The following is a 21,993-nucleotide window of genomic DNA, read 5'->3' on the forward strand; positions in this document are numbered from 1 at the left end:
GCGACCGGTTGATCTTCTCCAGGGGGAGGATGGCGGTGGACTGTGATGATGGTGGTGGATGGGGACTGGCTGATCCTCTCCAGGGGGAGGATGGCGGTGGATTGAGATGATGGCGGTGGATGGCGACCGGTTGATCTTCTCCAGGGGGAGGATGGCGGTGGACTGTGATGATGGCGGTGGATGGGGACCGGTTGATCTTCTCCAGGGGGAGGATGGCGGTGGACTGTGATGATGGCGGTGGATGGGGACCGGTTGATCCTCTCCAGGGGGAGGAGGGCAGTGGATTGAGATGATGGCGGTGGATGGGGACCAGTTGATCCTCTCCAGGGGGAGGATGGCGGTGGATTGAGATGATGGCGGTGGATGGGGACCAGCTGATCGTCTCCAGTCCCCTGGACTCTTCCATCAGTCAGGTCGCGACCCCGCCGGATTGGTGACATCACGCAAGAGCGCTGCATCCGGGCAGGCGCTGAGTCGTTGAAACGGCCGGAAGGGTTTAAAAATCTGGAGGCACGTGACACTTTCTGCGGTCGGTCAATCAAGTGAGAGAGGGCTGTGTCTGTGGGGGAGGCATTCATTTGTGCCGAGTGTGCAGTGCGCATACCCCGGCCCGGAAGGTCCCCGGGGGATGAGACGGTTGGGGATGACGGGGACGGACTTGTCAATCGGGTTTGATCCAATAGGTACAAAATCTATGGGGGGAGTTGGAGAATGAGAGAGAGCCCCTTACTTTAATCAGTGATGGGTGGGGTTGGGGGGAGAGGTAGAATGACAGAGAGTCCCATACTTTAATCAGTGATGGGTGGGAGAGGGAGAATGACAGAGAGTCCCTTACTTTAATCAGTGATGGGTGGGGTTGGGGGGAGAGGGAGAATGACAGAGAGCCCCTTACTACAATCAGTGATGGGTGGGAGAGGGAGAATGACAGAGAACCCCTTACTTTAATCAGTGATGGGTGGGCGAGGGGGAGAGGGAGAATGACAGAGAGCCCCTTACTTTCATCAATGATGGGCGGGGTTAGGGGGAGAGGGAGAATGACAGAGAGCCCCTTACTTTAAACAGTACAACTTGTTTCCTGTTTCTATGTAAAATACTGACTGTTCAGATTTCCCACATTCCTGAGCTGCTTGCATTGACTTAAATGACATTAACTTCCAGCGAATATCCTGCAATTTTCTGCGTCTGGCCCGAGGGACTTCAAAGCTCGGTTTGTTCGTCTTAGAGCAGGTAAAGGGGAGATTTAATAGTGGAGTTTTGATAGGGTAGATCGGGAGAAACTCTTTCCACTGGCAGGAGGGTCGGTAACCAGAGGACGCAGATTGATGAGAATTGGGAAAAAAGCCAGGGGGAGATGAGTAGAATTTTCTTTACGCACCGAGTTGTTCTGATCTGGAACCGAATGCCTGATAGGGTTGTGGAAGCAGATTCGTGTTTAAAATCTGCCCCAATGCCTGTGTGTATAACTGATGCTCCGACTGTCCATTCGCTCGCGGTGAACAAATTTGTTTAGTAACTTTCAAAATGGAATTGGTTAATCACTTGTAAAGGAGAAAGGTTGCAGGACCATTGCGAAAGTGCAGGGGAGTGGGATTAAATGGATACCTCTTTCAAAGAGCCAGCACGGACAGCAGGGGCCGAATGGCCTCCTTCTGAGCTGTCTGCTTGAAATCAATGGGGGGATTGGAAATCGAAGCATTTACATAATTTGAGCACTTAATACGAAACTTAACTCGCATCAAACCCACTTGAATCAGCTGGTAGGAAGAGTAAAGGCAACGCGAGGTTTCGGGTTATGCCCCACATGATCTTTATATGTCAGTAACATTTAGCGGAAGAGGTGACAGCGAGGTTGATGTGCGCTGACACTTCCTGGAGGGCTCCACTCAGATTGTGTCCAGGGGAGAGCAAGGCGGGGAGATCAGCCGAATCCCCGAGTACCAGAGTCCTGACTGGGGACGGGGAGAGCAAGGCGGGGAGATCAGCCGAGTACCAGAGTCCTGACTGGGGACAGGGAGAGCAAGGCGGAGAGATCAACCGAATCCCCGAGTACCAGAGTCCTGACTGGGGACAGGCAGAGCAAGGCTGGGAGATCAGCCGAATCCCCGAGTATCAGAGTCCTGACCGGGGACAGGGAGAGCAAGGCGGGGAGATCAGCCGAATCCCCGAGTACCAGAGTCCTGACTGGGGACAGGAAGAGCAAGGCGGGGAGATCAGCCGAATCCACGAGTATCAGAGTCCTGACTGGGGACAGGAAGAGCAAGGCGGGGAGATCAGCCGAATCCACGAGTACCAGAGTCTTCACTGGGGACAGGGAGAGCAAGGCGGGGAGATCAGCCGAATCCCCGAGTACCAGAGTCCTGACTGGGGACAGGGAGAGCAAGGCGGGTAGATCAGCCGAATCCACGAGTACCAGAGTCTTCACTGGGGACAGGGAGAGCAAGGCGGGTAGATCAGCCGAATCTACGAGTACCAGAGTCTTCACTGGGGACAGGGAGAGCAAGGCGGGGAGATCAGCCTGATCCCCGAGTATCAAGTCCTGACTGGCGACAGGGCCCGTGTGGACCAGATCACATGTCGCTTCAGTCTTTTCAATGGACGAATTGGGTGAGTGACTGAGAATGATGAGAGTGGGGGATTATATCGAAGGAAACACATGTCTGCATTTAGTGCAGATCTCTCCTCTTTCTCTCGTCACACACACGGTTCTGGGTGGAAACCAGATGGTGATCAGAATTAAAGATAAAACCTAATGCAGAGAATCAATCAACACCAAATACGGGTGACCCCATTATTCTCAGTTGGATGATAGGGTCGAATTGAAACCCAGAGCGACTTTAATCAAAACACAGTGGAATTGAATAAACCTTTTGGTAAACATTAAACTGAAGGGGGAACTGAGTGGGTCTCAAAATGTCTGCCTCTGAATGACAGAAAGTAACAGCAACATGCTGAAACTTGCAGAGACAGAGGCGAACGGTTTCCGTTTGTGTGAACTCACTTCCTCAACCTTTTAATCTATAAGAACAAGACGCTTTTGCACTTTGCATGTGGTCTGCCCTTGCTGCGTCTGATTGAACGTTTGATATGGACAATTGTCTTCTGGCAATTTAACTTGTTACATACCAGTCCGTGTACGATTTTAGAAGTGGTTGATGGTTAAAGGTTAGATTTCATCATCCTGCCGCTTCTCCCCCAACAGAAAATACACACAGATACTCAGTCACTCGCTAATATACAGAGGCATACTCTGTCTCCCTCTCACACACACAAACTCACTCAGATATACAGAGCCATTTTCTCTCTCTCTCTCTCTCTGCCTCTCACATACACAAACACTCAGTCAGTCCCACATTGATACACAGTGTGTCTCCCTCCGTCACGTATGCACATACCTGCTCAGAGTCACTCAGATATACAGACACATCCTCTGTCTCTCTCTCTCTCTCTCTCTCTCTGTCTCTCTCACACACACACACACCCACTCAGTTGTTCACTGATGCACAATGTATCTGGCTCCATCACATAAACACACATTCAGAGTCTCACAGTTAGGCAGAGGCATCCATTGTCTCTCTCTCATACTCATACAATCCTCAGTTGCTCACTGATAAAATCTGTTTCACTCTCCCTCTCTCTCATGTACACACAAACATTAAGATTCACTCACTGAAATAGACACGAGTTCACTTCCCCTATCTCTCTCTATCAAACACACAAAGAATCACTGACTGATATACCCACGCCTCCTCCATATCTCAAATGGTACATTGCCATCTTTTGGGGTCGGTACCCGAGAGTGCCTGCCCCGCCCATTGTGTAAGGAACGGTAAACTGCCATCCTGTGGTGACACGGTGCCCTCCCCGCCCCATTGTGCCATACACGGTACACTGCCATCCTGTGGTGACAAAGTGCCCTCCCCGCCCCCTTGTTCGAGACAAGGTACAATGCCATCCTGTGGTGACAAAGTGCCCTCCCCGCCCCGTTGTATCAGACACGGTACAATGTCATCATTGGTGACACTGTGCCCTCCCTGAAGTGTGAGTCCTTCGATCATATCCATTGTGTTTGGACAGTGGCCCTGATAAATCTTTCAATTCCAATTCCCCATCAACTATTGATATTTTTGGGGATAGTGATTTGATTTATCCTAAAACTAAGAATGGGCCATATTTGTTCACACATTCTACTTCAAATCATTTCGTTACTGATCGTGATTTTATCTAATCAGAGATATTTTATTACAGGCATGAGAATGAGTTGTAATCTATCGTCCAGTTCTGTACATCAATGACCATTTATAGCAAAATAGAAACAAGTTAATTGCTGAGAGCTTCTATTTTCTCTTGTTCTCTTAAATATGGTCAAAGTTCCCACCACATTCCCACACTGAGGTGTTGTTATTACAGTTAATACCTATTTGACTGTTAAATATTGTTATTAAAATGTCTCACTTGTAGTTACAAACGTTGCTTCCCCACCCCCACGTGCCAGAACTTTGGAATTTGCAGCTAACTGGAGACACATCCAGCCTCTGAGTCAGGAACTGTCAATTCAAGACGGTTAGAAACCCGGTCCACAGTTGTTAATAGGACTTATACTCATCGCAGTGTCCAAACAGTAACACTCACAGCAGGGGAAATCTCTTCTTTCTGTGATAAATCAGTCCCATGTTATGTTATGTTTTGTAAATATTCAGTGAAGTGAACTCACTGTAATAGTCACACTTCCCAGTCACGGTGTTGGGGCAGTACAGCTGCCTTCTGTGGGTAGAACCATATCCCTGAGGATATTGTCCCATCAACTCTCCCTGTTTGTCGATGATGCTACTAAAATACACTTGGAAACTGGGGGTCTCGCCCCTGGATGGAGTTCAGCCAGAAAATATAAAGGAATGGTCACTGATTCACAAATAGCAAATGTGATCCTAAAACCAGGGGCGGGACATGGAGAAGGAATTGCCTCTAACTAGGGCTGGAGAATGAAACGATCACATATTGTGGTCGGGGTGGGAAAGAGACATGGAATGTGGAACAGAGTTCATCAAACAGTGTGTTTATTCAATCAAATATTTGTTGTTCAATTGTTTAAGTTTCAATTACTTTTATTTTAATTCAACATTAGAGGGAAAGTGCAGATTACATTCTCCTTCACACAGTCAATGTTTGTCTCATTTTCTGCCCTGCCATTATTAGATCTCCCGGTGAATGACGGAGTGATTGAGAAAAGCCCACAGCTGGAAGTAAACAGGGATTGTGGACTGAGGAACAACAGCAGGTGAATCAGCACAGGATTGTGAGAGCAGCAACCAGAGAGAACCCTTCCGATTCAAAGAGCTTCCATAGATGGACTGGGGAGAAAGGTAAGAGAAAGTCTCACTTACTCAGATAAACACTGGTCCTGTTGGCGGTCCACAAAGGTTACAAGTTAAGGGGCGAAATGGTGAGAATGAGACTGGGAGAGTCTGATCACCGAGTACAATTATCCAGCATGAGGCCGTGCAATGAAATGTGAAGTGAGATCAGTTTCTATCTCAAAACACACAGTCACTGATGAATCTTGTGTGTGTTTTGGAGTGAAGGGGTTTGATCGAAGAAGTGGCTCCAGTCCGAGGCAGAGCCCAGCAGAAAAACAGTGTCTCCCCGCCCCCAGCATCAAATCGGAATGAACCCACCTTGATAGCCCTCATAATATCGATATTACGCTGTGTGTTCAGGTAGTACCAGACAGTGTTACCGAATTCAAATATATTTCAGATCCAACTATCAAAATCAATCATCTTACTGGGTTTTACTTAATGTTATTTCCCATCAGTAAATCTATTTCTGAATTTCAAAATTACAGTTGAATTAAATGATTACCATTTCGATATAATTTGGTGATAAAATTATATGTAGATCTTAAATTTTAATAAAGATTTGTAAAATTTCTTCCATTTGATTATTTTGTGTGCGGTGTCACAATAAAGACCATCCTAAAACTCACTTCTTTGACCAAAATTTTGGCCATTTTCTGTCTGATTCGGCATCTGTGAAGCGCCTTGGGATGTTTTTTCGATGTTAAAGGCTCTGTGGTGATGCAAGTTGTTGCTGTTGTGTGTTTATTATACTAGTGTCAGTGTGAGTGAAACAGCAGGAATTGAATTTTACAAAGTCTCAAACTTGGTTATAAATTAATGCCGGAGAATAACTTCAAATATAGTTTGGAGAAATTACTGATCCTTGATTTAATAATTTTTACATTTCCACAGTGGGGAAAGGAAATGGCACTGGGACTGATAGTTTGATTGGGAGCACATTCGTGAGACACACATACAACTGCCAGTCACAAACGTGATTATATAAAAACAATCAAATCCACCACTTGAACATTGAGACTGTAAAACCCAGAACGACATTCTCTAAATAAATATTGTGCATCACCTGAATGTTTAAAGTTACACGATTCATAACATTATACATTAGTGTTAATATTAGAACAGTGGTAAATCTCCTCACCTCCTACAGTGCTTATTAGTGTTAATGTTAGAACAGTGGTAAATCTCCTCACCTCCTACAGTGCTCATTCGTGTTAATATTAGAACAGTGGTAAATCTCCTCACCTCCTACAGTGCTTATTAGTGTTAATGTTAGAACAGTGGTAAATCTCCTGACTTCCTACAGTTTTCATTAGTGTTAATATTAGAACAGTGGTAAATCTCCTCACCTCACACAGTGCTCATTAGTGTTAATATTAGAACAGTGGTAAATCTCCTTACCTCCTACAGTGATTGTCAGGTGCTGACACCATGGGGATGTGGTAAATATATTCCAGTAGAAACACCAACCAGGACACCTCTCCATGAACACACGGACACTTTCACTGCCCAAAGGCACCAGAGGAATCCCACCCAGCTATATATTGTGTATGAGGATAGATATCATATTCATAAAGTATCTGAATTTAATGACGAAACTCAACAAATCAAAAATATTCAACACAATTTGTGAATAAAAATAACACAATTGCCTCAGACTGTGTTAAACCGAGTGAAGGGTCATTTAATCCATCAATGATCACCCCGCTCCAGATTTCCCTCCAGAATATTCACTGCCTCAGGAATAAGGCTGGTTCTGGCCTGTACTGTGTGAGTAAATCTTACCAAGGGACGCTCCCAGTTCAGAGTCTCTGCCGATGGGTTCCCGTCTGGAACTGGGTTGTGGAGATCAGCGGGACTCACTGGACTTCACTGGGCAGCTGTCCATGTCACACCTGATGTGGAGCGTTGATCATAACACTCGGGAAATGCTCGATCCCAGAGCGAACAGCTGTTGTGCTGATGGGGGAGGAGAGACTTGGAATCATGTTTAACAAGGCAATGCTCTCCTGCTTATTTTAATATTTCCGTCTAACCCTCCTATTTATATTATATTCATTAGAGGGGATCAGAATCTGGGAACGTCTGTCACCACCATGGCTGAAGGTTCAAACAGGGGAGAAGATCCAACATCTTCAACAAAAATGAGAATGTACACAGGTACGTTCAGAAAATTCTTCACAATACAATTTCCGTCCTGACAAAGGGTCCAGATCAGGAACAAGAACCTGCAGTTCACACAGGAAGATGTAACAGTACAGATACCGTGTAGATAGAGGGAAGTGAGTGACCATCTAGAGGCATAGTGCAGTCACAGGTGTAGGGATCTCCTGAGTACTGGAACTGTCCAATTGATACCTGATGGTGGGGACTGTAAGGTGGACAGAGACAGTGACTCAGAGGATGGTCTTCCTGAGTAACAGTGTGAGGCCAGGGAGCAGGGGGACACCCCGAGTGGGGCGGGGGTGAGAGGCAGGTGGGACACAGGAATAGGTGAGTGATAGTGATGGGATATTCCATAGTCAGGGAATAGACAGGCTCTTCTGCAGCCCTGAGCAGGTCCCGATCTGAACCGATCAAGAACAATGGTTTTACAGACTGGGTGAATGGAGCAGGAGGGAAGGGTTCACGGTCTTGGCGAATAGAGTGAGTTTAGGGAGAAGGGAAGGGACGGAAACGATATGAACCGACCACCATTGGTTTTACAGACTGGGTGAATGGAGCAGGAGGGAAGGGTTCACGGTCTCGGGGCACGAGGGTGAGTTCAGGGAGAAGGGAAGGGACGGTCACGGTCTGAATCGAACAACAATGGCTTTACAGACTGGGTGAATGGAGCAGTGGGAGGGTTTCAGCTGATATGACTGGAGGGTGGGAAATATCCGGGTCTGAGATGAGAGAACGGAATTCATAAAACTGTTGGAGCAGGAGCAGAAGATTTATGAAATAATGAAAAGTTATTGGCAGGTAAAAAGGAAGGTGGTTTTGAAGTATTGAGAGATAAATTCACTTGGTATTAAAAAAAACAATAAACGGAAACGGGTCAACATTCCAAAAAATCGGAGTTATGGTTGAGTTTTATCTCTAAATATACAAATCACTCCAAACACATTTGGAAAATCAGAATCATCAGAGATGTGATCTAGTATCTGTAAGACAGGGCCTGATTTTTCACAGGACTCAGAGCAAAACGTTCTTGGTTATCACATTTTGAGGAGAAAGAAAAATACCTCTGGTCGCCAGTATTAATAAAGCTTCTATGACAGAGCTAGAACAATAACAACTTACATTTATATAGCGCCTTTAATATAGTAAATCTACCCAAGGGGCCTCACAGGAGCGATTATCAAACAAAATTTGACACAGAGTCAAATAAGGAGATGTTCGAACTGGTGACGGAAAGCTTGGTCAAAGAGGTAGGTTTCAAGGATATTCCAAAAGGAGAACAGAGAGGTAAAGAGAAGGATTTGGATCTGAGAAACATCGCCGAGGTGGATAAATCACTGGCCCAGAGATAACACACCCGAGGCTGTTAAAGGAAGTCAAAGAGGCGATAGGAGGGATTCTGACCCCAATTTCTCAATCCTCGCTTGTTATCAAAAATATCCAGGTGGACTGAAGGAGCCCAAGTAATGTCTCTGCTAAAATAGGGAGAGAGGGTCAACGGGTAACTGGAGACCAATTAGTCTCCGTCAGTAGTGGGCAAACTCCTAGAATCTGTAATTCCAGATCGAATTCGTGAACGTTTCGAGATGCAGGGGATGATCAGGGGAGGCTGGAAATGATTCGCTGCAGACAAGCTGTATTTGACAAATCTGATGCAGCTTTGTTGAGAGGTGACTATATAGGTCGATGGAATGTATCACATGCGGTGTCTCTGGGTTTTCAGAAGGTGTTTGATAATGTGGCTCACAGGAGGCTTTAGCCGTTTGTTATAAGAGGAAATGTAACCGCCCGGATAGAAAGTCGATAATGTGTTTAGTTTTCTACATTTTTGCTCACAGATCCGAACATTGCAATCACTGAGTTCCTGACAAAGTGCGACGACTATCACCTGTTCCAGTTGACGAAATTCTACCGGGACAGACTGGAACAGGCGATTGAAGAAGTGGTGGACGGAGTCAGCTCGTTGTTAACATACGAGTGGAATTTCAGTGGACAGGAACATCGGGTAAGTGGGCTGGAAACAGAATGAGTTTGGATTATTTAAACATCAGGGAACTAACAGGATATGAGATCTTAGAATCAAACAATGTTACAGAACAGAAACAGGCCAAATAGGAAATAAATGGATCAAACTGAAAATACAGTAAATCTGAAACAATGATACGATGAGAGGAAAATACCCAGTGGATCGGTCAGTGCTTGCACAAAGGATAGAGGAACGCTTCGGGTATAACTTTTCTGTGGACTGAAAAAAAAAGGAAACAGTTTCAGTGGGACTGGGAAAAGGAGAGACCAATATATTAATTATTGTTCTTTACAGAAAGTCGTTGATCTCGTGGAGAAGGGAAACAGGGCGGACAGTTCCAAACTTCTCCTAAATCTGGTGATGGAGAAAGGCTCTCGGGCCCGAAGGGTGATGTGGGAATCCTTTGTGAAAATGCACCATGCGGTACCAAAGTTGGACAAAATACTGAAAGAGATGCAGGAACTTGGTACGGTAAAATCACACACTGAATTCAATTTCAGATTGAAAAACTGCAGAATTTACTTTAATATTACACAGATCAGATTTCACGAAAGCTCATTGATTTAAACAGGTCCTGATCCATTTGATTATATGAACATCGGACGAGGTTTATCTGAAATACCCAGTCACCTGAAAGGTAAGTGATGAAATGGAGATTTCAAACCGTTTATTTCACTTCTGAAAATCAGAATGTTTGACTGTAGACTTTTGTTTAGAGATTGTCAGAATCTGGGAATCAGAAATTCATAGGGTGGAGGGAACAGAAATGAAACCTCGTTAGGAATATGCGGAGGTTGCATTATTTCACTTAATCCAGCTGATGATCGCCAGCACTTGTTAAATCCCCACACACCTGGCAGGATCCTGATACACTGTGAATACCCATACACACCTGGCATGATCCTGATACACTGTGAATCCCCATGCACACCTGGTGGGATCCTGATACACCGTGAATCCCCACACACAACTCCTATGAGGCACATAGAAGCTCTGGGCTCAGAATTAATGAGCAGTGCCTTAAGCCAGACTTTAAGGTTGACCGACTACTCTAGAAATCTGGCCCACCATCAACGGTAGGGAAAGAGGTGGAGAAATGCAAAATATTAAAATATTTTCATTACACAGCACAGAATGAGACGTCGGTGTTCGATCTGATCTGAGAAGATGTTCAGATGTTAACACAATAGATCATTAATCCGTGGAGTAATGTGAGGGAAAGACAATATTCAGGATAATTCGGAAGTTCTGGGCTGGCTTCCTAATGGCAGTGAAAGAGTGAACTTATTCCACTCAAAGAATAGTCCTTTAACTCAGGGTCTTTTTAGACCCAATGGAATGACTGATGGCAGTGAAAAAGAGAACTTATTCCACTCAAAGAATAGTCATTTAACTCAGGGTCTCTTTGGACCCAATGGAATGACTGATGGCAGTGAAAGAGAGAACTTATTCCACTCAAAGAATCGTCATTTAACTCAGGGTCTTTTTAGACCCAATGGAATGACTGATGGAAACAGATTTGTAATTTCCCAATCCTGCATTGTAGGAAATTCAGACCAAAATGAAACAACAGAGTATAATTATTGGGAGAACAGTTGATATGAACTGTGAATGTTTTCTGCTCTAACATTACACTGAGTGATGTGGGCAGTAGTTCTAATTCTAATTCTATGAAAGGACTGTTATAAAAACACATTAAATATAGGTGCAAAGCTGCTGAAATATTGTTCACAATTTCTGAAACACAATATAACGGGAGAATGATTAGAGACAGGAAAAGGCCATTTGGCCCAAATAAGCCTGCCTCTTTTAGAGAGATGGCCCCACCTACTCCTCCTCTCAGTGTATCCACAGAAACACGTTCAATTGTCTTTTAACCCCACTTACACTGCCCCTTCAGTGTGTTTCCCTGGTAACTGTGTCCCCCGCTCTCTGAGAAAATTACCCTGATTTCTCTTCTTATTTCTGACTTTAAATTTTCTCCGTCTCTAATTATTTTCGTGAGTGTGATCCTTTTTCCTGCATTAAAGTTGTGAATTACGTTGAAATGATTCAATACCGAAGTCTCTTACACAAACAAGATACATCAAACCATCTCACCATTCCCTCAACCTAAACTCCTAATACCTTAAATTGTCTTTCTTAATCCCCCCTGTACCTTCAGAATGTCAGTAATATTTACCTGTGATCAGGTGACTAAAGAAGTATAGGTCTGATAAAATAACATTGAAACTTCTGTTCATTCACAGTTTGTCCCTCTCCCAGTGCTCACAATATCCCAGATAACCTGCCAGAGGTCTGATACAATAACAGTGGAACTTCGGTCCATTCACAGTCTGTCCCTCTCCCAGTGCCCAAAATATCCCAGATAACCTGCCCGAGGTCTGATACAATAACAGTGAAACTTCTGTCCATTCACAGTCTGTCTCTCTCCCAGTGCCCACAATACCCAGATAACCTGCCGGAGGTCTGATACAATAACAGTGAAACTTCGGTCCATTCACAATCTGTCCATCTCCCAGTGCCCACAATACCCCAGATAACCTGCCCACGGTCTGATACATTAGAATCATAAATTTTTTACAGCACAGAAGAAGTCCGTTCAGCCCATCGAGCCCCTGCCGGCTCTTTGCAAGAGCTACCCAGTTCGCCACATTCCCCTGCTATTTCCCCGTAGCCCTGCAAAACTTTTCCTTCAAGTATTTATCGAATTCCTTTTCGAAAACCACGATTGAATCTGCTTCCACAAACCCTTTCAGAGAGAGCAGTCCAGACCATAACTACTCGCTATTTAAAAAAAGTTTATTCTCCTGTCGCCATTGGTTCTTTTGCCAATCACTTTCAATCTGTGTCCTGTGGTTCTCGACCGTCCGATCAATGTGAACAGTTTCTCCTTATTTACTTGACCTAAACCCTTCATGGATTTGAAAACTTCTATCAAATCTCCTCTCAATCTTCTCTGCTCCAAGAGGAACAACCCCGGCTTCTCCAGTCTAATCACATAACTGAAGTTCCTCATCCCTGGAGCGATTCGAATAAATCTTTTCTGCATCATCTCTAAGGCCTTCACATCCTTCCGAAAGTGCGGTGTCCAGAATTGGACACAATACTCCAGTTGTGGCCAAACCAGGGAATTATAAAGCTTCATCATCACTTCCTTGTTTTTGTAGTCGATGCATCTATTTTTCAAGCCAAGTATCCCGTATGCTTTTTAAACTGCTTTCTCAACTTGTCCTGTCACCTTCAAAAATTTGTGAACATACACCCCCAGGTCTCTCTGTTCCTACACCCCCTTTAGAATTATACCATTTAGTTTATATTGCCTCTCCTCATTCTTCCTGCCAAAATGTTTCACTTCGCACTTCTCTGCGTTAAATTGTATCTGCATATGTCCGCCCATTCCACCAGCCTGTCTATGTCCTATTGAAGTCTATCACTATCCTCCTCACTGTTTACTGCACTTTCACGTTTTGCGTCACCCAGATCCAAGTCATTAATATATAGCAAAACAAGCAGTGGTCCTAGTACCGACTCTTGGGGAACACCACTGTATACCTTCCTCCAGTCCAAAAAACAACCGTTCACCACGACTCTCTGTTTCCTGTCACTGAGCCAATTTCGTATCCATGCCGCCACTGCCCCTTTTATTCCATGGCTTTCAAATTTGCTAATAAGCCTATTTTGCGACACTTTATAAAACGCCTTTTGAAAGTCCATATCAACATCAATCGTATTGCACTCCTCAACGCTATCTGTCACCTCATTTAAAAACTCAATCAAGATAGTTAAACACGATTTGCCTTTAACAAATCGGTGCTGGCTTTACTTAACTAATCCACACTTGATAAAGTGAATATTAATTTTGTCCCGGATTATCATTTCTAAAAGCTTCCCCACAACTGAGGTTAAACAATAGATTTCTGCCCATTTCAGTCTATTCAGTACACACAGTATCCCAGATAACCTGCCCTAGACCTGATACAATAACAGTGGAACTTCTGTCAATTCAGAGTCTCTCCCTCTCCCACGACACACAATATCGCAGATAACATGCACGAGGTCTGATACAATAACGGTGGGACTTCTGTCCATTCACAGCCTGTCTCTCTCCCAGTGCCCACAATAATCAAGATAACTTGCCCAAGGTCTGACGAAATAACACTGACGAGTAAAGTGATAATGAGAAGTTGTTACTTTTTTCAAAATAACTAACATTGAGAACCACTTTCTGTCTGTTCTCATTGAAGATATTCAACAGAAGCACAAGGAAACACTCCGGGTCCAAACTGAAACATTGAGAGTGAACACGATCCTAATAAAGGAAAAGGTTAAGATTTTCCAGCTGGTCACTCTGTACACTGAGCTAACGGTTATTTCTACTGTTCGAGATCGGACACTTGTAGAACATGAACTGCTGGCAAGAGGCCGAGACCATGAAGAGTGGAGAAAGAAACATCTCCGGAGAGAACTGGAAAAAATCCGAACTGATCAACTGTTCCAGAACTGTTTTTCCCAGAGAGGCAGTTTGTTCCAGAAAATGAAGAGTTTCTTCCAGCGATCCAGTTCTGGGAGTTCTGCAGCAGTGAGCGGAGTCGCGGGGATTGGAAAAACAACAATGGTACAAAAGATTGTTTATGACTGGGCCACTGGGAAAATATACCCACACTTTCAATTTGTTTTCAGTTTTAAATTCCGGCATTTGAACGCGATTAACTGTAGAATAAACCTGAGGAATCTGATACTGGATCTGTATCCTTACTTTGGGAATATTTTGGGAGAGCTCTGGAAGAACCCAGAGGGATTACTGTTTATATTCGATGGTTTAGATGAATTCAAGGACAGTATCGATTTTGCTGACAATCGGAGAAATACAGAACCTCAGTGCATGTGCACAGATCCTGAAGACTGGTGTGAAGTGTCTGACATTGTGTACAGTTTAATACAGCACAAGCTGCTCCCTGGATGTTCAGTGCTAGTGACCAGCCGCCCCACTGCATTACATTTATTGGAAAAGGCTGAGATCAGAGTCTGGGCTGAAATCCTGGGATTTGTTGGTGAAGAACGGAAGGAATATTTCAACAAGTTGTTTGAAGATCAGGCGGTGGCAGCAGCTGTTTTCAAACATGTGGAGGAGAACGAGATCCTGTACACCATGTGTTACAACCCTTCCTACTGCTGGATCCTCGGTCTGTCACTGGGTCCCTTCTTCACACAAAGAGACAGGAAACAGCAGCGAGTTCCCAAGACCATCACCCAACTATATTCCTTTTATATTTACAACATTCTGAAAAATCATGGCCGAGAGATTGAATCTCCCCGTGATGTGTTACTGAAGATCGGTGAGATGGCCTTCACTGGAGTCTCCGACAAGAAGATTGTGTTTAGAAATGGAGATTTGATCAAGTACAATCTGCAACCTTCCCAGTTCCTGTCTGGGTTCATGATGGAACTTTTGGAGAGAGATGATTCTGCCCAGAGTGTGGTTTACACATTCCCGCACCTCACCATCCAAGAGTTTGTAGCCGCACTCGCACAATTCCTGACTCCAGATCCAGGGGACATCCGGAAACTCCTCAGTGAAGCCCACAGCAAGGAAGATGGGCGATTTGAGATATTTCTCCGTTTTGTTGTTGGTCTCTCCTCCTCACAGTCAGCTCGGCCACTGGAGGAGTTTCTGGGTCCATTTCTTCATCAAACAATCTGTAGAGTGATTGACTGGGTGAAGGAGAAGGTTGAAGGACAGATTGGAAAGACAGCGAGTCAAACTGGGAAAAGGGACCTCCTGAACACTTTCCACTACCTGTTTGAGTCTCAGAATAAAACACTGGCTCGGGTCACAGTGGGATCTGTGGAAATACTTATATTTAGTGAATTGCGACTGACCCCGATTGACTGTGCGGTCCTGTCTCATGTCATTGGAATCTGTCACACAATAAAAGAACTCAATCTGGAGGAGTGCTCCATTCTTTGTGAAGGACTCCAGCGGCTGGGACCCGTACTACACAAATGCCAGGTGTTGAGGTGACTGTTCATTTGTCTCTAACTGTTGGGCCAATTGTAGAACAGTCACTGATTGTATTGTTGCTCCGTAATGAAGGGCAACACACAGTCCAGTTAAACCAGAGAGAAGCAGATTCAACACAAATATGAAAAATGGTAAGAGGATCGGTTAGTAATTCCCTAAGGACTGGAGATCCTAAAATTAATCCTTGTGAACAAGTCGGGATTTTACAGTCTTTATCGGATCAGTAAATACAGGTCACTGAAAGAGTCTGATAATTTAATTGCAATAAATGATAGTTATAGTTGTTCTTCTCACTGCCTGAGATACGTCCATTGAAGAGGCTCTTCTCATTGTTACTTGCACGTAGACCGACACTAACTGCAGCAGTCTGTGTGTTGGAGCATCCCACCCTCTTACCGAGGTGTGGGGACAAGTAACAGTCACGGGACTGTCAACGTGTGTGGGAGAGGGAAGCAGAAACACCAAACATTCAGTAACAAAGAGCAAAACACAGCTTTCGGGCAGTCAACCGCCAGTGGGCGAGCTGAGCTTTCCCCGCAGGACGTCGGTCCGTTATCTTAACTCCTCAATGACACAGCCCTTCACACTCTCCAATACATCCATCATCTCTTCACCCAGCTGGCAGCACTCGTGCCTCTGAGTCAGAAGGTCGTGGATTGAGGCCCCTCGCTCACGAATCCAGGCCGACTTTTCAGTGGGATTTGGGAACTGAAATCTGCCAGTAAAAAGATTGAAATATAATGGGTTTTGGGGTATTAACCCAGGAGGACAGCGGAAGGGCCCCACACACAGCGGGAGACTCCTGGGTTAACCAGGGGCAGTGAACCCGGGAATTTCCCATAATCTGTCCCATATGTGTGAGGTCCCGCTCGGGGAGGGAACTTCAGAAAATCCACAAAAAACTTTCAGGCCCGTTACTCATGAAATAACTGTGGAGCCAGTTTAATGGAAATAAAGTGAGAGACTCCCCTCCCCTATAAACTAGGAGTAAAGGGACATTTAAAACTTGTAACCGGACAGAATAAACTGTCCTTGTTACATAAAATCTGGGCCACGGATTTTACAGCAATAGTTAGCGCCGTTCCACATTATAACTCACCCCCAGATATTATACTGATTAATATAATACTGCATAAGTACAGGTAATCACCGCTTTATCATTTAATTCGGGGAAAATCATCGCCTTACGATAAAATATTGGATTCATGAAGCAGCAGAAATGAGACAAGTTTCCCCAAACTTGACAGGGCCGGTCACTGACCTCCAGGAGGGTTATTCTGATCATCAGGGGGCAGATTATGGGAAATTCCCGGGTTCACTGCCCCCTGGTTAACCCAGGAGCCTCCCGCTGTGTGTGAGGCCCCATTTTTGGCCGGTGTGTGTCTGTCCTCCTAGGTAATAACCCAAAACCTGTTGGATTTAAAGGCTTCACACAGACAGCACTTTATTTAATTAATACTTTTACTGACAATCCCTGAATATATGAGGCGATGGACAGAGTGAGATTCGTAGTCAGTGACAGGGAAATCTGGTTGTTAATTTCCTGAAGATTTTTCAGTGTTTCCTGTAACATCAGAGAGAAATTGTATCAGATCGGGGATTGGATTCAGTTTGTTTCTCACTCTCTGTCTGTTTGTGTTTAGACTGGGGAGCAATAATCTGGAAGATTCAGGAGTGAAACTACTGTCTGCGGCTCTGAGGAACCCGGACTGCAAAATACAGGAAACGTGGTAAGTATCAGACAGTGTGAGATTGTGTTTATAATAACTGGATGTCTAACACTGTACATTAATGTCAGTATGAGTAATAATAATACAAATAAATACTGGGAATTTAATCTGATTCCTGTTATCTCTGATCCTCTCTCTCTCTCTCTCTGATCTCCAGGTTAAAGGATAACGATCTCACAGATTCTTGTACCGAGGATCTCTCCTCCGCTCTCAGAACAAACCGGTCACTGACGGTTCTGCACCTGAGTTACAATAAACTGGGAGATTCAGGAGTGAAACGACTCTCTGCGGCTCTGAGGAACCCGGACTGTAAAATACAGAAACTGGGGTAAGTATCAGACTATGTGAGATTGTGTTTATAATAACTGGATGTCTAATACTGAACATTATTATTAGTATCAGTAATACTGTTGTTACTGATAATAATGTACAGTGTTTATTATCAGTAATCGTGTTATTAATAAACACTGTACATTATTAGTATCAGTAATAGTGTTATTAAAAAACAACGGGGATTTACCCTGATTCCTGTAATTTCTCTCTCTCTGATCCCCAGTCTGGATGGTGTCGGTCTCACAGATTCTTGTACCAAGGATCTCGTCTCCGCTCTCAGTGCAAACCGGTCACTGACGGGTCTGAACCTGGAATCAAACTCCTTCACAGACCGATCTGTCCCCGCTCTCCGCTCTCTCATACTGACCTGTAGGCGTCTGGAGTGGATCTGGTGAGTGTTTGTGTTACGTTTAATGTAATAAATAAAATATCAATGGGATTCAGTCCCTTTTATGTGTAATATTCGTCTGTAAATTTATTGAAATATTTACCCCAGTCTCCCTGTTATTTCCACTGTTGTTCAATCTGTTTATTTCCTGTTTAATCTTTCATCTGTTTCAGGCTGGGGGCGAATCAGTTCAGTTTAAACGGAAAGAAGCACCTGAAGTCACTGCAGGAATCCAGACCCGGACTGCGTGTGGGAGTGTGAACATTTCAATTTATAACCATTACCGGTCTGCATGGTCACCAATGAGGCGCTGGTTCAAAGTACAGACAGGAAAGGCCCAGGGTGGGGCTAAGTCTGGGCTGCAGTGGGACACTGGGTCAATGTGCAGAGAGAAAGGGCCCAGGGTGGGGCTCAGTCTGGGCTGCAGTGGGACACTGGGTCAATGTACAGACAGGTAGGGCCCAGGGTGGGGCTCAGTCTGGGCTGCAGTGGGAGACTGGGTCAATGTACAGACAGGAAGGGCCCAGGGTGCGGCTCAGTCAGGGCTGCAGTGGGACAGTGGGTCAATGTACAGACAGGAAAGGCCCAGGGTGGGGCTCAGTCTGGGCTGCAGTGGGACACTGGGTCAATGTACAGACAGGAAGGGCCCAGGGTGGGGCTCAGTCTGGGCTGCAGTGGGAGACTGGGTCAATGTACAGACAGGAAGGGTCCAGGGTGGGGCTCAGTCTGGGCTGCAGTGGGACACTGGGTCAATGTACAGACAGGAAGGGCCCAGGGTGGGGCTCAGTCTGGGCTGCAGTGGGACACTGGGTCAATGTACAGACAGGAAGGGCCCAGGGTGGGGCAGAGTCTGGGCAGCAGCATGACACTGGGTCAATGTACAGACATGAGGGGTCCAGGGTGGGGTCAGCCTGGGTTGCAGTGGGATCCTGGGTCAATGTACCGACAGGAAGGGCCCACGGTGGGGCTCAGTCTGGGCGGTAGTGGGACACTGGGTCAGTGTACAGAGAGGAAGGGCCCAGGGTGGGGCTCAGTCTGGGCTGCAGTCAGACAGTGGGTCAATGTACAGAGCGGAAGGGCACAGGTTGGGGCCAGTCTGGGCAGCAGCATGACACTGGGTCAATGTACAGACATGAGGGGTCCAGGGTGAAGTCAGCCTGGGCTGCAGTGGGATCCTGGGTCAATGTACCGACAGGAAGGGCCCAGGGTGGGGGTCAGTCTGGGCTGCAGTGGGACACTGGGTCAATGTGCAGACGGGCAGGGCCCAGGGTGGGTCTCAGTCTGGGCTGCAGTGGGACACTGTGTCAATGTACAGACAGGACGGGCCCAGGTTGGGACCAGTCTTGTCTGCATTTGGACACTGGGTCAATGTTCAAACAGGAAATATCCAGGGTAACTATTGTCCCTATGAACATTGGGTGTCCCTCCCAGTGAGGAGTCGGACTCTGTAATAATGACCCTACAACTCCCAAAATCTCTGCCCTTCTCCAATTCTGGCCTCTTGCACATCCCCAACTGCCATTGCTCCACCATTGGCGGCCGTGCCTTGAGCTGCTTTCGCCCTAATCTCTGGAATTCCCTCCCTAAATCCCGCTGCCTCTCTCCCCCTTTAAATGCTTCTTCTTTGCCCAAGCTTTTGGTCATCTGTCCTAATACCTCCTTGTGTGGATCAGTGTCACATGAATCGCTCCTGTGAAGCGCCCTGTGACGTTTTACTACTATAAAGGTGCAATATAAATGTAAGTTGTCTGTGTGCTGTGTTAATAAAACTCCACCGCTTACTTCAGCTCAGGCCTGGTCTGGTTATATTTTTTTAACGGTGTTCGTGTTTTAAAATATTGAATATCGGATCCTTGAAATTACATCTCTCCTCCTCCAAGCGGCATCGCAGACGTGACTGTTTGATCGCGTGAGTCGTGCGTGTGGTGGCGGGTAGAGCGGGGCGGGAGGTCTTACTCGGGAGGCTGGATATTCAGTTTGCACCGACTGTGAGCAAAAGAGTTCAGCTGGGTGCCCACAAAATGGCCTCCCGACATGCAACGCAAAATGGCCGCCATGCACCTGCCTCAAAATAGCCGACGTGAACCCGCCGCAAGATCACAGAATGATCCATCACGAAAGGAAGCCATTCGGCCCATCGTGCCGGTGTCGACTCTTTTAAAAAGCTAACCAGACAGTCCCATTACCCTGATATTTCCCCGTGTCTAACACATTTTTCCTTTTCTAGTAATTATCTAATTCCCTTTTGAAAGTTACTATTGAATCTGCTTCCACCTCCCTTTCAGGAAGTGAATTGCAGATCATTACAACTTGCTGCAAAAATAAATAATCCTTCCTCATGTCACCTCTGGCTCTTTTGACAATAATTCTGAATCTGTGCCCTCTGGTAACCGACCCCCTGTCAATGGAAACAGATTCTCCTCATTTACTCAATCAAAACACCTCAATTGGCCGCTTTGTCCCCTCAAAGTTGTCCCATCTCCCCGAAACACAAGCATCATTTTGAAATTATCGCAAACCCTCGTAGCCCGAACAGGGGTTCATGTTTCCGACGTTAATCTCCTCTCGGCCCCTGTTTGTCTCACACTGGATTAACGTGTTTGGATAACACTGCAGGTCGGGCTACTTTAACCCCCAGGCTTTAACCTGGTTAAATCACAACGATTACAATCGAACAGGAACATGTTAAACCGAGGCCCCAAAACCAGGGCCCAGAGAGGAAATTAAATCCCAGGCAATAAACAGACCGAACTCACGCGGGCCCTGTTTGGTTGCAGCCTGTGGAGGAGGCCTTGATCGGTCCCCTCTGGAGGAGGCCTCCGTCGGTATCCCTCTGGAGGAGGCCTCTGTCAGCCCCCTGTTGGGGAGGAGTCCATGGACGTTCCCCTCTCGGGGGTGGGGCGCAATGGGCCCCCCAGAGGGATCCCAGAGTGCAATCTTTATGTTTAGACCACCAATACAACTGCTACTATTACAAGAACAATTTTTATTTATCATATATTTTTAATATATTTTTGTGTATTCATACACGGCCAGCATGGCGGGATGTTGGACAAAATCGCGGAAAGTACGGCGGCAATCTTGGACAAAATGGCGGCAAGTACGGCGGCCATTTTGGATAAAATCTCGGTCAATCCGATGGCCATCTTGCACAAAATGGTGGCAATACGGCGGCCATTTTGGACAAATGTCGGGAGAACAGCAGCCATCTTGGACATAATGGTGGGAAGTACCGCACAGACTGTTCCCAGTGATACCACAGTGATAGCAGAATGTCCTGGTGGCCTCACAGTGACCCCAGAATGATCCTAGATTGCAACCAGGGACCCCAGAGTGCACCCAGTCACCTCAGAGTGATCGCAGAATGGAAATCCTTACAGTTAGACCAACACAACAGCAACTACTACTACAAGAACAACAACTCGTATTGAGAAAGATATACTATATATGTTTATTTGCACACGGGCAGCATGGTGGCATTTTGGACAAAATGGCTGCAAGTACGGCGGCCATCTTGGACAAAACGTCGGCAAGTACCGCGCAGAGAGTCCCCAGTGATCCCAGAGAGATCCCAATTGGCAGTCCTTATATTTAGACCACCAGAACAACTGCTACAACAACAACAACAACAACAACAATATGTATTTATAATACATATAATGTATATATGATATGTGTATTTATACAAGGGCCAGAATGATCGCCAAGACGACGGCCACCTTGGACAAAACGTCGGCAAGTACCGCGCAGAGTGTCCCCAGTGATCCCACCGTGACCGCACAATGAACTCGGAATGCCCCCAGTCACCGCAGAGAGATCCCAATTGGCAGTCCTTATATTTAGACCACAACAACAACAACAACAACAACAACAACAACATGTATATAAGTACGGCGACCATCTTGGCCAAATTCGGGGTAAGTACGGCCGTCATCGTGGACGAAATGGCAGCAAGTACGACCGCCGTCTTCGAT

General features: G+C 45.7%; 1 protein-coding gene across 4 annotated transcripts in view; it reads left to right on the forward strand.

Annotated features, from left to right (window-relative positions):
- The window catches only part of LOC137317672 (NACHT, LRR and PYD domains-containing protein 3-like), a 39,259-nt gene extending 19,454 nt beyond the window's left edge, over window positions 1-19,805 (forward strand). Inside the window, exons 1-11 of one of the 4 annotated variants that reach the window (XM_067980842.1) lie at window positions 1,112-1,227; window positions 5,194-5,360; window positions 7,417-7,514; window positions 9,356-9,522; window positions 9,838-10,009; window positions 10,115-10,180; window positions 13,791-15,564; window positions 17,212-17,298; window positions 17,456-17,626; window positions 17,855-18,022; window positions 18,193-19,805. In XM_067980842.1, coding sequence (XP_067836943.1) covers window positions 5,344-5,360; window positions 7,417-7,514; window positions 9,356-9,522; window positions 9,838-10,009; window positions 10,115-10,180; window positions 13,791-15,564; window positions 17,212-17,298; window positions 17,456-17,626; window positions 17,855-18,022; window positions 18,193-18,280 — 2,808 coding nt within the window. In that variant the 5' untranslated portion in view covers window positions 1,112-1,227; window positions 5,194-5,343 and the 3' untranslated portion in view covers window positions 18,281-19,805. Of the gene's footprint in view, window positions 1-1,111; window positions 1,228-1,861; window positions 2,605-5,193; window positions 5,361-7,416; window positions 7,515-9,355; window positions 9,523-9,837; window positions 10,010-10,114; window positions 10,181-13,790; window positions 15,700-17,211; window positions 17,301-17,455; window positions 17,627-17,854; window positions 18,023-18,192 lie in introns of those variants that run through there. The other 3 variants (XM_067980841.1, XM_067980840.1, XR_010961740.1) reach the window with 3 other exon arrangements.
- Window positions 19,806-21,993: the final 2,188 nt, after the last annotated feature.

The sequence above is a fragment of the Heptranchias perlo genome, unplaced genomic scaffold (genome assembly GCF_035084215.1).
Source record: "Heptranchias perlo isolate sHepPer1 unplaced genomic scaffold, sHepPer1.hap1 HAP1_SCAFFOLD_63, whole genome shotgun sequence".
NCBI lineage: Eukaryota > Metazoa > Chordata > Chondrichthyes > Hexanchiformes > Hexanchidae > Heptranchias > Heptranchias perlo.